We start from the raw sequence: 15669 nt of genomic DNA on the forward strand, positions 1-15669 counted from the left end.
ATCTATGTTCTATCAATATATAGACATTTTGCACAATAGCCATCACGTGTTTACGAAGACTGAATCCCATTCTCCAGCTTCTCCAATAAAACTAGAGGGGAAAAAGACCTATCTTCACCTACAACTAAAGTCTTTGCGTCCAAACAACAGGGGAAAAAGACCTATCTTCACATACCACTAAAGTCTTTGCGTCCATAAACTCTAGTTTTCGAAACAAGGATAAAATGAATTAACTAGTGATTGCTTAGTTGCTTAGACTCAAATCACAAATTTAAAAAAACCAGGACATTCAATTTACTCATCGAACATATTAATGTTGGCTTGTATCTATTGACAGAACATATTAATGTTGGGTTGTGTATTTGTATCAATAGACAATTTGCACAAGAAGTGCCATCACGTGTTTACCAAGATTGATGAATTTCATTCTCCAATTTCTACACTAAAAAGCAGACGAGAAAATGGCCTATCGTCACGTTCAACTAAAGTTTCCGCGTCCATAAACTATAGTTTAACATGCAAAGATTAAAAGATTTACTCATAGATTTAGAGTAACTAGTTAGACAGTCACAAATTTAAAATATGAAACCAGATTTCTAGAAGCAAAACCAAGACCCTGTAGGAAAATGTTTTGGTCAAGATCGTCGGATCCTAAAATATGTTCAGTAGAGGAAAATATTTTTCAAAAGATATACATTAAATATTATTAACAACATTAACAAATATAAGTGTGTTTTTATGAAACTTTCGTGTACTAAACAATGTCTGAACATTAGTTGAATCAAAGAGCAAATAATGTTAAGTAAGAAGATAAAAATAATTGAAAGAATAACGATTTCAAATCTTAAGTGATGCAAGTCAATTTCCCCCTTATAATGAAGTTGTTTTTCTCGCACTTTTTCCTGATAACCAAACACCAGAAAATGTCTGAAAATGTATTTGGTCGCACCAAATACACCAAAATTAAACTACTCCTAATAATTAACTTCCACAAAATAATAGCTTAATAAGATTAAGAAGCCAAAAGAACTCTCAACAAATAGATCACCAACAGGATATCCACGAAAAGAAAATACTAATCATAGGCTAAGGACTCAACGTTAAAAAGTCTGCAACGTTACCGGACAAAGCGAGCTGTATTTCAAAAAACCATCCTGATGAGATGCACACACTATTAATTTTATTAAACAATTTTGTTGCAGCCAAAAAAAGTAGGGCAGTGCAATGTACGTCATTTTTATTGTACATGTAATGTAAATTTCAAACTGCAACAAAGAGTACACAAGACATTGACTTGATACAAGTCTACTGCATTGGAAGTCCTAGATCAAAAACTGCAAAATTCCAATCGCGTACAAAGACCTCAGGCACTTTTCTTCACCTCAGCAGCCTTGATGATGTCAATGAATTCCGGCTATAAAATACAGAAAAAGGAAAACGTTAAGAATAAGTTGCATCATATTCTTGTATTCTCTAAAACAGCTTTTTTATCAACCATTATTCAGTGATTATTAAGCCAAGAATAGGCAGTAGAAAGCAACTCCAGAGTTTTCACATACCTTCAAAGAAGCTCCACCTACAAGAAAACCGTCAATATCTGGTTGTCCAGCCAACTCCTTGCAGTTTGCACCGTTTACAGATCCTGCAAGAGCATAATGAGCATTCAGTTAGTAGGAGCAAATGGGAAAACAACAATCCTGTTTATAAAGTGGAATAAGGAGGAAATAAAGGACACACTGAAACATGCAGAATGAGTTTTGCATGTGACTCGATGACTATTTAGCCATTTTGCAGCCAAGTTATGGCAACAAAATCACGTATTTGACTATGCACCAAAGAGCTTATGTCTGCTTCATTAAGATTATGTCCAATAGTAGACTATCATTATAAAATTCTGACTACAAGCTTGCAATCATTACTGTCAAACATGTACAAGAGTTATTTCCTTGAGAAGCCAGTATAATGTGTCCAGCAATATATGGAGTTAATCTTACCTTCTTTTTTTTTAAACTGAAAATGAATTTAATCTTATCTTCCACAAATGTGTGGAATCTCGGGAAGAAATTCTCAAGATATTATTGCTGATGCATGGGTGACAAATGAACAGAGAGAAGCAGCAAATGATTAGAATAAAATGGATAGCGCTCATAGGAACATTACCTCCATAGATGATCCTGGTTGAGGCAGCCACTTCAGCACTAACATTTGCTTGAAGCCATTTCCTCAATTCAGCATGTACCTGGAATGCAGAAAACAGCCTTAAAACAAAATTGCTAAAAGTCATACCAAATTAATGTTACGGGGTGCATTCATTATCTACATCAATGTGGTTATATCATGAAACCACAACCAACATAATTTATGAACTGCAAAGACACTAGGAGAAACTTGCAATCTATCTCGAAAGTATTACTCAATAGGTTGACAACTTGACATAGAAGTAAAGAACATTTAGATAGTCGTTTAACAGAACGACTCCCCCATCCATTTCCCACCAGCAAAAGATCCCAGGACAAAGCCTAGAAAGAACATGAAAGTGAGATCTTTGTAATCTAGTGTTAAAAACAACTGGAAAAAGAAAGAACATGGGAAATATCAACTGATGAGATCAATATACAAACATTGATACTGACATCCAAATCTAGTTTTTTTTTTCATTATAGACCAAAAGGAACTACTGGGTAAATTAAACCAGCTGGTCAAATCAACTTACTTCCTGGGCTTGTGCGGGGCTTGCAACCTTTCCAGTCCCAATAGCCCAAACAGGCTCATAAGCTATGACCACCTTTGACCAATCTGTCACTTTGTCTGCAGTGAAATGAGGTGAAAACAGTTACGAAGGAATAAAAAATCTACTGCTAGTTCCTCTTCCAAATAATAACTCTCACTGTTTCATTTTATGTGACAGCATTCAAGTGGCACAGTGTTCAAGATGTTGACTTATCAGAGGCGGAGCCCGAATTTTAAGTTTATGAGTTCCTATAATGACCTAAAGTTAATATACAATAATAACTAGGTCCACAATCAAATACTTATAAATAACCTAAACTTAATATACAATAATAACTAGGTCCACAATCAAATACTTATAAATATTTAATGGATATATATATATAGGGTCTTAAGCAAAAGCTAGTGGGTTCCTGTGAACCCATAGTCACCACACTGGATCTGCCCTCGAAACTTACATAGTATAGTGATGGTGGAAGAAAATATTAAATTAGTGATGAAAAGAGAGGAAACATCAAATGAAGTTGAGAAGTGAACTGTTTAATCAACTTTTTATCATGTCAGTTTGTGCGCATCTCAACTATTTTGCCAGGTTCCTAACACTTTCCACAAGCACAGGTACAAGATAGTTCTATAACCAAAGCCTTTTCTTTGTTGGGCTTTTATTTGCTAAAAGCACACACTTTAATTGAGTTTAGCTTGGAGCGCAAACAAAAATAGAAATCTAATGCAGAAAATGCATCTATAAACACAAACAATAATTATCTGGATTAAAAAATGAAAATACTATATACATATATTGTTGTAGTACCCTTAAAGGCCAAACCTACCACTGAAGGGCACACGCTTTAACACCTTGACGCCGACAGTAAAGTGTCAATTAAGCAAAGTGAAGCATACAACCTAGATTTCACTAAGCTTCGAGGTTTAAGCACGCATGAAGTGAGCCATTGCGGTGAAATTTATATAAAAATTGAATGATGTTAAACATTTTCGAATGTCTCAAAAAGGAAAGAGTATCATATAAATTGAAACGTAGAGAGTAATATTTTTTACAACATCTTCAAATCTTTTTTTTTTTTTGGTGAAGTAATTAAAATGTATTAGAATACAACATCTACAAATCTTCAAATAGGCAATCCATGCATGAACGATAATACCAAGTTGTCACCCCTAACATGCACTAAGAAGCACCATAAAGCACTAACAAAATGCAAATAAAAAGATCGGGTGTTTCAGTTCTAACAAATTTCATCAATCCATTTATTTCGTCATCATGCCCATTTTCATGCTGATTCATATTTAATATCACATTAAAAAGTGGATGGAGCACTCATCAACATAATATCTCGAGTCACATTCTAGCTAGAAAACAATAATCCATGAAGCAAAAAAGCATTTTTGATAGCTCTACCTGCAATAGCCTTTGTTTGTGCTGCAACAACATCTATGGTAGATCCTGATTCTCTTTGCTCAAGAGTCTCCCCAACACATGCAATTACCTTTAAACCTTGAGAAATAGCATATGCTACTTTGTCTCCAACAAACTGCAATCAATGGTTAACAAGTTACAGAAATAATAAATATAATCCTCTTTCAGCTCAGTGATTAATAACTACATTGAGGATATAACAGAAATCAGCAGCTTTATATGAAATAGCTTACCTCATTTGATTCACCTAGAATGGCTCTCCTTTCAGAGTGACCCAAAATGACCCAAGGAATGCTCAGATTTACAAGCATCTCAGCACTGCACAGAGAATAACAAACAGCTTAGAATAAATTACGGTCCTCAAATTCTACAGACTAGACCCTCTCAACTATGCACAAGACTGCACAAGGATAGCGTAAAACATCCATGGTCAAAATATAAAGCCAAGACTTGCAGCTTGAAGAAACAATACATGAAACTAGACCACAATAATTTCCTAAGTCTCACCTCTTTCCTCAAGGTGCAGGCCTCGAACACTAAGCAGCTAGATATAACGTCATTCCATAAGTACAACATGGTACACAAAAAGAATAGTAACCTACCTAACTTCACCAGTGAAAGCACCCCCTTTCTTAACCCAACAATTTTGGGCAGCAACATGAAAGTCAGGTCGAAGCTCATTCTTGACCAGAGGAAGAAATACAAATGGAGGGCTCACAACCACCTCTGCAAAAGGAGAGAGTTGCTCAATGTGTTAAGCAACACTAAGATCTTATCCGAGCACATTTATAGCCCAAATAAAAGCAAGTGAAGAACTTGAAGGACAATTCAAGTATTCAACTACATTGTTATCACTCAACTGTTTAAACATGTTCCTAATTCTGTCCAACTCCAGTTTATGCGAACATGAGAGCAACAATATACTGGCAAATGATTATATAATCCAGAAAGACAGAATTTTTTTCCATCAAATAAATAGTGATTGAGACTTCATTTTAGGAGACAACACTTAAAAAGCTTTATGCAATATGCTCCACCAACTATTCCCCTATAAGATGGGATAAGTAAAACATGATACTTTGTTCCTTCATTCGGTTAACTAATCAGAAGAGATGACTAAATATATCTTTAGAGTTGATGCTGATCAAGTTGTCTCCCCTACTTGTGGGATTACACTGGGTATGTTGTTGCTGATCAAGTTGTCTGTCTGATATATATGATGTCTAGAATATCGGATACCTTCAAATTTTATACTAGCTTTTATGTAGATATCATTTACATAAAACGTCTTGGTAAGTTACAACCAAAAATACAAATATATTACATTTGTTTGTCTTATGGGCTTAGTGGAGTAGATACGGGCATCTTAAAATGATACTCCAAATATTTTGATCAACACTTAAAAATTAATTACACCGAAAAATACTTACCAACAACATCTTGTGATGGAACTTGAGCGGCATTGAGTGTTGATACTATCTTCTTGACCTCTTCACTGGTTCCATTCTGCATTGTATTTGTTATTAGAGCTAAATCATCTATCAATTACAAAATATTATAGAGGCTTCTATCAAGCAAAGCTCGATTACAGGTGGATCTGGCCTCATGAACCATAAAATAGTTGAAAAAGTTTTCACAAGATATGGAGTATATTTTAAATTAAAATTTTAGATCCATTTCTAAGCTTGAGTAGTACATAACACATCTATGAATCAGTAAAAACTAAACAACTAATCTTCTAAGCTGTGACCAGAAAATTATACTACATATATAGGCATATATTACTTTTTTTTTTTTTTTGATGACATGGGAACCCGCAGCCCCTACCCTTCGGGTGCGCACAGGGTAAACCAGCTCCTGTGCAATAGCTTGCAAACCACACAGGAGAGATAACCCGCACTAGGCAAGCCCCGTGCGAGCACGACCCCAAAGGCAAATTCCCTCCTGTCGTAGGCAGAGGTTTCGAACTTGAGACCTCCATTATGAAAGCCCCATGCTCAACTAACTAAGCCACCCTTGCGGGTCATATATTACTTTTTATACATATATGTTAAATCTTAAACAGCCTTAGCGAAAAATCTGACTTTGACACTCGTGGTGGCCTTTCAGTTTCTTTTTGTTTTGCTCTTTTTTTTTTTTTTTTTTTTTTTTTTCGTGTGATCTTATCAATAAGAACACACACACAAAAAAAGTTGTAAGTTATTACTACTTTTCACGTAGTTTTCAAATATATCCATTGTTAGCTTAAAATATTAATCTAATATAATTTAGCTTCAAAGTTTAGTCAAATTGACAGTCAAAACGGATACTTTTAAATAATCGGATCCAATTTCATATAGATCAATTAACTACTCCACTAAACAGTAAAGACAATTACATACCAAAGAATGATTCAGATCCAAAATAATAAAAAGATTAAACTTATTTTCAGTCAAAATACACATAAGTCACTCGTAACAACATAAGATCGAGATCCAAATCGCTAATATAACAATTTTCATCACATCGTAGGCCAAAAAAATTGTAATACTAGCGATTCAGAAAAATACATGAGATTTTACAATTGAATGATCGATTATTAAAATTGAACAATGAAAAATCGATTATTAAAAGCTTACGCATTTCCAGTTACCACCAACGAAGAAAGTTCTGCCCATTTTTTTTTTTTGATTTGAGGATTGCACAGCAAGAAATGAGATCTACAAGTTGTTTGTGTAATTGTGGTAATGAGATGAGGAGTGAGAGGATATTTATATACCATGCGGATTTGATAGCCTTGATGTTGTCACTCACGGGAGTGTAATTGTAATGACTAAACTACCCCTGTTCTGATCCACCCACTTTAAAAAAAGGATGAAAGAATAATTTTAAATTTTTGGCTTAAAATACGTTATAAATATTTATTTCGAGAGTAACATAAAGAGTAAAGGGTCAAAAACACACCTAAACTATCACGGTTTTTTGTTTATACTCGGAATATTTATCAGGACGCTTAGTAGCACACAAGCAAAATTTTATCAATTTTTTTTTGTCCATTTGGCATAGATAAATATTTTGGACTCGTTATTTTTTTTTAAAAAAAAATCCAATTAATTTTTTTGCTCTCTTCTTCTTCATCATCAACCATTTTTCTTCATGTGCATATTTATTTCATTTATGATCAACTTTGTTCTTCATTTTCTTCTTCTATAAGGGCTAATAAGATTTTCTCCTCCTTTTTGTTTCCTTTCATTTTTTTCATTGGTCATTTTTTTTAGTGAACATCAACAACAAATAATCATCCAGGAAGAATGGGGTATCATCTTTCAAATTATTTGTTATCCAATATGTTTTTTCCATTAATCAAAATTGTGATTTAATTTTTTCAGATTAGTGGTCGTTTGCTTGTGGATTCTTTGATTGGTATGATGATTTTTCAAGCAAAGGCTGTTATTCTTGGCTTGAAAATGGATAAGAAGGAACTTGAGGATGAGAAAATTTTGAAGATGTTGTTTATTAATGTATGTTTTAATTTCTAATTTTACAAACGTATTAGGCTTTTAACTTTTAACCCAAGTGGAATTAACTATCCAAATATTTATGGAGTGCCACGTCACTATTTTTAAACAAAAGAGAGAGTGTATCACACGCATTATAGCATAAAGGGTGTTAATTTGACGGGTATGAAAAAGGTGATAGTTTAGGTGTGTTTTTGACCCTTTACTCTAACATAAAAGGCTTAAAGTTAATTTGATCAATGTGTATATTATGCACTCTTTTTTTTTTTTTTAGTAAATATGAAGTATTTGTTTCGTGTAAATATTGGATACAAGATTTTCTTATTTTTTTAAACCTGTACGTGAACTAAATTATCCTAATTATGAATTCTTGAGATAAAAATAAGCTTTTTCATATTAAGATTGTCAACTTCATTTTATATTTTTTTAAATTTATCCGGAATACAAACAAGAGATTTTTGGGATAGTAAAACGACTCCTAAGAGGTTGTACGACACGATGGACAACCAACTATGCAAAAGATGACTGCTGCAGTGACACCATCCTTGTCCAAAGGGTGTCAATTTGACAAGGGTATTGATAATTCTTTGCTGGATATTATTTGAATTCTTTTAGCTTTTTTATATTATTTTTATGTTTCAACTTTTTAGTAAAAGTTTTGTTTCTGCTACTGAATAACTGCTTATTTGGGCACTTCCATTTAAAAATTTGCATTTTGGTCCCTCCATTTCGTGTTTTCTGAAAAACATTTTAAGCACAATATTTTTTTTAAAAACGGCTAACTTCTTTTCCAAAGAAATATTTTAAACGAAATTGTTCAAGGTGTATATTTGAAGAGCATATACTTGTGAGGATATTTTGGTCACTTCAGAAAGTAGGTGAACTTTTTGTTGCTTGTGCGAAAGTAGCTCATAGTTTTTACTGGTCTTACAGTACACAGAAATACTAGGCATCACAAAAAGTGGGTGGATACAAGCAGATTGGATCCACAAGTTTGAAAGCTTTTCCTTTTCTATTGTTTGGAATTATTACAAGTCACTACTTTTTTCAAAGTGAGTTCATTATCCCTCCTGAAAATGCATTATTCTTGAGGTGAATAGTGTATTACACGTGTCATGTCGACATGTCATATTCCACTTAATTTTATTCTTTTCACTTCTTTTTTTATCCACAAAAGGATTTTAAGCTAGTTTGATCAGCTTTTAAACTAATTCAAATACCCTCTTCTCTCCAATGTTGAGGTGATAGTATGAATTACACGACTAAACATCAAGATAACATGACTCCGGATATTTGGAACGTAAAGTATTAGCAATATTGTAAATTGCATTAAGAGACTAACCCGAATATACTTTAGTTTACATTTAAGTCATATTTGTAAAGTTTTTGTTACAAACAACGAAAAAGAAACTGAATTCATCAACCACATGAGAAGTTCGGGATAAAGGTACTAAAAAACTCTTGGGGTAGTTTGTTCTATACTGATATAGTTTAATATGCCGTATTGGTATGACTTGGTACTATTTTCAATCTACATGTCTTGTTATATTCATAAATTATGTTGTATTGATATGGCTTGATACTATTTCTATTCCACATATTTACTCACAAGTCCCGCCGGATTGGTATGACTTGATATTATCTTCATTCTACCTATTTTTTACAATTTTTCACAAGACATGCGGAATTGGTAATGACTTTGTCCTCATTTCTTTATAGGCTTATGGTTGAATTGTTCACAAGTCATATCAAATTGGTATAAGAATTAGTACTAGTTTCATTCTACTTATTCAGTTTAATTGTTCACAAGCCATGCCCAATTGATATGACTTTATGCTATTCTTTTATCATGCCAAATTAGTATGACATATTACTATCATCTTACATATCTTATTTAATTATTGATATATATATATATATATATATATATATATATATATATATATATATATATATATATATATATATATATATATATATACATGCCAAAATTTTCTTGTTCTTTGATTTATGTTATTATCTGTCGTTTATTGAACTTTGATTGTCGTATGATTTTGTTGTAGCTAAGTTATTGTTCCTTTTTCAGATCAAGTTTTGTCATGCTTTATATAGTATTTTATCACGGCTTCTTTACTTCTGATTATTTCTTATTCTGATTGTTTTAATTTGCTTTTCTTTGAGCCAAAGGTCTTTCGAAAGCATCCTCTCTATCTTCCAAGGTAAGAGTAAAATCTGCGTACACTCTACCTTCTTTATACCTCACTTGTGGAATTTTATTGGATATGTTGTTGTTGTTGAGTCATACCAGATTAATATATTTGGTCTGATATTGTTCAACAAGATATTCCTTTAAATATGCAATTCCAATTTTGATCGCTTTTAATTTTCTCCGCTTTCATGTTAGAGACTTGACAATCTATCACAGGGAGGCAATTAATCCGATTTATTTAATAACTCGTGATTTTTGCCACACTTAGCAGTTGACAATTTTGCTGGCAGGCTGCAGCCAAGCATGAAGCATTACGGGTCACTTTTTTTTTTTTTTTTGTGTGTGTTTATCATTAATAATGTTGCTACCGACCATTAAAGGGAATCAACAATAACTAGACCATTGTCGATACATAAACCATTCTACATTTCTTATAGTAATAAGTTCATGGATGTCAAATTTACCTTGCAATGCCAATTATAACGACTCACAAAAGTTTATAAAATGGGGACGAATATTAAATGCCATGTCCAAGTAGGGACAATCTACACAAATTCTTGTGATCCAAAAGAAGAACTTGCATGAATTGGCCTTCAAATGGATTGGTCTTTAATTTTTCCCTTCAAATGGACTGGTGTTTAATGTTTGCATTTTAGCAATCAAACTTGTGCCTAATCCGAAACATAATTTGTGGGATATTCTGATGCGAAAATATAAACTTACCTGCAAAAAAGCTAATTTATTATGAGGGACTAAAATTAAAGACCAGCACAAAATAGGGACATAAGTGCCAACGATCCGATCCAAAAGCTATCAATCTTGGGTTCTGAAGATAATTGTGGACCGTGCAGCTAACTCCTTGAAAAGTTATTGATAAGCCTAATTTGGACAAAAGGCCCATTTAGATATTATTCATTAGACAAAAAAGAAAACATAGAAAGAAAAGAAAACATAGAAAGAAAGAAACGCCCACCGTGGGGCTCGAACCCACGACCACAAGGTTAAGAGCCTTGCGCTCTACCAACTGAGCTAGACGGGCTTTGATTACCTCAAGCTCACATAATAACTAATATTATACTGGATGAGGAAAAACACTATACTTTTCTATATATTTTGTTGTCATGATCAAACTTAATTATAATGAGCACAAGCAAGGATTCGCTCTGAACAAATTCCTTCATAATGATACACTTCAGCCCCATTTTCACCAGTTCAAGGATTTATGATCATTAAGAACCAAGTGATTTCAAATAACATTATAAGACAGATAATATACATATTTTGTGACTGTTTCATCCTTAATTTTTAGTTCCGTGATCTTCCACCAAGTTTGTTTATTAAGTTTTGAGTTCCGTGATCTTCCACCAAGTTTGTTAATTTTATTGAAACAGTTTAGCATATAATCGACAGTCACCATATGGTGAGACGACCTAGTTAATTGGACCAAGATTGAACATCATAATGTACACATGGTGAAACGGTTTATGTCGGTGTCTATAAGTACTCGCCAGTAGAAGTAAAGTTATGTATATGTCACGAAAAGACACCATTAATTAGATTATTGCCTAGTCAAGCCATCTTCAGTCATCTTAAGTAGACGAGGGAAGGGAGGGAAGAGGAGCACACATAAAAGAGAAGAATACTGGAAAAGTTGAAACTTCTAATTCAATAGAAATAAAAGAATTAGGATAAACCCAACAATCAACTCCTTGCCCTCTCAATATCTTCAATCCAAAATGTGAACAAAAATACAGAAAATAAAGCTAGAATATAACACTGCAACCGCATTTCTGATCCGGTAGGAAATAAGAAATATTTTCCTTTCATCAACATTGTAAATCTTGGAAAATTAGAAGCACTTTCTGTGGACAATAGAAGGACCAGATTCGTCATACTCTGCCTTTGCGATCCACATCTACAGAAACAGAAGAGAAGCAGAAAACACCATCAGAAAAACCATCAAACTTCTAGTTATAAAAGACAATGAAAAAAGCAAAGCTTATTACTCCCCATCCCAATTTATACGCAACTCTTTCCTTTTTAGTCAATCCTAAAAAAAAATGACATCTTTCCATATTGAATAACAGTTTAACTTCAAGCTTCTCATTTTGCCCATAATGAAATGATTTATCGGCCAGAAATTTCTATAGCTTATTTTAAACAACAAGTTTTCTTCTTTTTTCCCTTAAACTCCATGCCTAGTCACACACCTTCACATAAATTGGGACGAAGGGAGTATATATTCTAATATTAGGAGAGAGGAGGAAGCAGACCTGCTGGAAGGTGCTGAGGGAAGCCAAGATAGAGCCTCCAATCCAGACACTGTATTTCCTCTCTGGTGGAGCTACCACCTTAATCTTCATGCTGCTAGGTGCCAATGCAGTAATTTCTTTGCTCATTCTATCAGCAATACCCGGGAACATGGTAGATCCACCACTGAGCACGATGTTTCCATAAAGGTCCTTTCTAATATCCACATCACACTTCATGATAGAGTTGTATGTAGTCTCGTGGATTCCTGCAGCTTCCATTCCAATCATTGAAGGTTGGAAAAGGACCTCAGGACACCGGAAACGCTCAGCACCAATGGTGATCACCTGCCCATCAGGGAGCTCATAGCTCTTCTCTACAGAAGAGCTGGTCTTTGAAGTCTCGAGTTCCTGTTCATAGTCAAGAGCTATGTAAGCAAGCTTTTCTTTCACGTCCCTGACAATTTCCCGCTCAGCTGAGGTGGTGAACGAGTAACCACGCTCGGTGAGGATCTTCATCAGACTATCAGTGAGGTCACGACCTGCCAAGTCAAGACGGAGAATGGCATGTGGAAGGGCATAACCTTCATAAATTGGGACAGTGTGGCTGACACCATCACCAGAGTCCAACACAATACCTGTGGAGGAGAAAAAGAATTAGCAGCAATAACACGACCAATAACAATCATGTCAAAAATTACAAGGTTATAAGTAGTCACATCCACTGAGCATCACATAAATGCAAGATCTTTTCGTGGTAGAAGCATCAAAAAACTACATATGCTAATAAAGAAGGAAAATTTTCTTACCGGTGGTACGACCACTGGCATACAGTGAGAGCACAGCTTGAATAGCAACATACATAGCTGGGGTATTAAAAGTCTCAAACATAATCTGGGTCATCTTTTCACGATTAGCCTTTGGGTTAAGTGGGGCTTCAGTTAGGAGGACGGGATGCTCCTCGGGAGCAACACGAAGCTCATTGTAGAAAGTATGATGCCATATCTTCTCCATATCATCCCAATTGCTAACAATTCCGTGCTCAATTGGGTATTTAAGAGTTAAAATACCTCTCTTTGATTGGGCTTCATCTCCCACATAGGCATCTTTTTGACCCATACCCACCATAACACCAGTATGGCGCGGGCGTCCAACAATACTAGGAAACACAGCTCGTGGAGCATCATCTCCAGCAAACCCAGCCTAGATAATAAACCAATGTAAGGATCTCTTTATTATGTAAACATAATGGAGCACAAGGTAACAAGCATCACTAGGGAAAAAAAAAAAATAGCACGTAAACTCTGTAGTAGTACAAAAATACTTCAGCTTACCTTGACCATTCCTGTTCCATTGTCACAGACAAGGGGCTGAATATCCTCTCCGTCTGCCATCTTATGCTATTTCCTGCATTGCAAAATGAAACTTCAGTAAAAGATGTATAGGTCCAAATAGTTACTATATGATTCTGATATTTTGTTCCTTATACTAGCTTTCGTTATTTCTAAATAACGAACAACTTTTTAAATATGCTGAACACATAAAGTCCCATGCAAAAGCACACACCTTATGGGAAAGAGATGTTCTTACTATTCCTTTGTTCAAAAGGATACTAATATTTTAAACCTCTGTTTTTTCCGTTTTTCAAGAAATTTATTCTCTCTTTGCAGGGATTATAAATGAAGGCTCGCACACAATTGAATAATAAATTGTTGAAGAATTAAAGATATTACTATAGCTAATGATCTTGATAAAATAAAAAATTACAAAATTAATATAGCTAATGATAAACCAGTGCATCAACAAATAAGTAGAATACGCTTCACAGCATTGAAATTCTACGGACATATTGAACCAGCTCACAAAATACACTAACAAAGTTGGTCAGAGAAAGCTACAATAAAATTTGTGAGTCGAGGATACAGAAAATGTAATATTGGTTTGCGATGGATAAGGGATAAATGATATATAATCATCACAAGTTTTTTTGGTGGATTTTACATTTATTAGGTTGATGAGATACAACTTTATCAAACCTTATAATATACACATTAAATAACACATAATACACCTGAAATTTCATATACTTTTACACATAAAACTCGATAGCTTCTATTTCACACAGAAAGTTACAATGAGACTCCAATAAACCATATAATTCAGATTCCATTCCACATCTTTTCCCAAATCTAGTGCATTACAATCATTAATTTACCAGATCATCACGAAACGCATCCGCAGTATTCTATTGCACTATGATAAATATTGCACTATACTATGATCCCCACAACAAATCAACAAATACTAGTAGCACTATTATAGTTGTTTCTGCTGTGCTGGACATTATCAGTTAACGAGCACGGATCTATCACATTAATTGAATACTCGTATCACATTCATTGTCAAAAAATACTAGGCAGATCCAACAAAATCCTAATCAAACAATTCTGTGTTCATCGATAACCAAAAATGCCCCTGGATTATCTCAAAAGGTCTAAATATACCCTTCATCCACCGATTTTGCTAGAAATACCCCTCCGCTCACCTTTCTGGTTCACTTTTGCCCTTAAAACTAACAGACCTCTTATTTTTTTTAATTTTTTTTTGTTATTTTTTATTTTACTGTTACTAGTATCACATTCATTGTCAAAAAGTATTCAGCAGATCCAACAAAATCCTAATCAAAACCTTACAAAAAATAATAACAATTCATTCTGTATTCATCGATAACCATATCCGAGTTATATCTACAGAATCTACAAAATGTCCTATAACTCATTCAATTTTGATACTAATTATCCAATAAAAATCCTAATCAAAACCTTACTCAAAAAAACAATAACAAGTATTTCTATGCTCATGAGTTACAATTTTTGATACTAATTTTTATATTATTAGGCAACTAACGGATAACAAAACGGATCTATCGATCGAAAACTTAATTACTACAACAAATCAATCAATTATACCTAAAATCAAATACAATTTTATAAAAAAAAAAAAAGTGATTGAAATTGTAAATGCAGACGAATTAACAGCAAATGTGATGTAGCTCATTCAATTTTAATATTATTTTTTACATATCAACAACTAACGATTAACAACAGAATATTCTAACGAACGGATCTATAAATCGAAAACTTAATTACTACCAAAAAAATCAATAAATTAAGCCTCAATATCAAATATAATTATAAAAAAAAATAAAAACGAGAATCACAAATTAAAATAAAATCAAATGTAATTATTTAAAAAATCGAAAAAAATGAATTGAAAATGCAAATGTAGATGAAATTATACCTTTTTTTTTTAGGAAGTGAAAATGGAAGAGAATATTGTAGAGAGAGAAAGAGAGATTTAGAGAGAGAGAGAGGAAATGCAAAAATGTGGTAAAACTCTCTTTCTTTCTTTCTTTCTATTCTAACTCTCTAAGAGGAAAATGAGAAAAGAATGAGAGTTTATATAGGAAGATTGGAGAAGAAATGTGAGCCGTTGGATCTGTTGTTCACAGTCAGGATAACACGTCGTGGGAGGCTATCATTACTTCATTAC

At 33.7% G+C, this 15669-nt stretch overlaps 2 protein-coding genes and 1 non-coding gene across 3 annotated transcripts; all 3 read right to left on the minus strand.

The window, feature by feature from the left end:
• Positions 1-1117: 1117 nt before the first annotated feature.
• LOC132060158 (triosephosphate isomerase, cytosolic) lies at positions 1118-6952 on the minus strand. Its single transcript, XM_059453058.1, has 9 exons — positions 6781-6952; positions 5593-5668; positions 4765-4888; positions 4396-4480; positions 4145-4277; positions 2714-2808; positions 2161-2239; positions 1560-1642; positions 1118-1414 (listed from the first exon to the last, which is right to left on the minus strand). The coding sequence occupies exons 1-9, from the start codon at positions 6817-6819 to the stop codon at positions 1364-1366; spliced, it is 765 nt and encodes a 254-aa protein (XP_059309041.1). The 5' UTR covers positions 6820-6952; the 3' UTR covers positions 1118-1363.
• A 3882-nt stretch (positions 6953-10834) lies between these two features.
• Positions 10835-10907, minus strand: TRNAK-CUU (transfer RNA lysine (anticodon CUU)). The gene has a single exon. It is a non-coding gene; the product is annotated as a tRNA-Lys (tRNA).
• Positions 10908-11508: 601 nt separating this feature from the next.
• Positions 11509-15547, minus strand: LOC132060159 (actin-97). The gene is made up of 5 exons (XM_059453059.1): positions 15418-15547; positions 13452-13517; positions 12927-13320; positions 12142-12755; positions 11509-11783 (listed from the first exon to the last, which is right to left on the minus strand). Exons 2-5 carry the CDS (start codon positions 13509-13511, stop codon positions 11718-11720), a joined length of 1134 nt encoding a protein of 377 aa, XP_059309042.1. The 5' UTR covers positions 13512-13517; positions 15418-15547; the 3' UTR covers positions 11509-11717.
• Positions 15548-15669: the final 122 nt, after the last annotated feature.

The sequence above is a fragment of the Lycium ferocissimum genome, chromosome 6 (assembly GCF_029784015.1).
Source record: "Lycium ferocissimum isolate CSIRO_LF1 chromosome 6, AGI_CSIRO_Lferr_CH_V1, whole genome shotgun sequence".
Classification (NCBI taxonomy): domain Eukaryota; kingdom Viridiplantae; phylum Streptophyta; class Magnoliopsida; order Solanales; family Solanaceae; genus Lycium; species Lycium ferocissimum.

Excerpts from the sequence above, each read along its gene's own strand:
- LOC132060158 (XM_059453058.1), bottom strand. The coding sequence starts at position 6,819 with ATGGGCAGAACTTTCTTCGTTGGTGGTAACTGGAAATGC. Across the intron at positions 4,481-4,764 it reads GCTTTCACTGGTGAAGTTAG|TGCTGAGATGCTTGTAAATC; the intron begins GTAGGTTACTAT and ends TTCTCTGTGCAG. Across the intron at positions 4,278-4,395 it reads TTCTAGGTGAATCAAATGAG|TTTGTTGGAGACAAAGTAGC; the intron begins GTAAGCTATTTC and ends CATTGATTGCAG.
- LOC132060159 (XM_059453059.1), bottom strand. The coding sequence starts at position 13,511 with ATGGCAGACGGAGAGGATATTCAGCCCCTTGTCTGTGACAATGGAACA. Across the intron at positions 13,321-13,451 it reads ATGGAACAGGAATGGTCAAG|GCTGGGTTTGCTGGAGATGA; the intron begins GTAAGCTGAAGT and ends TTTATTATCTAG. Across the intron at positions 12,756-12,926 it reads TGCCAGTGGTCGTACCACCG|GTATTGTGTTGGACTCTGGT; the intron begins GTAAGAAAATTT and ends TCTCCTCCACAG.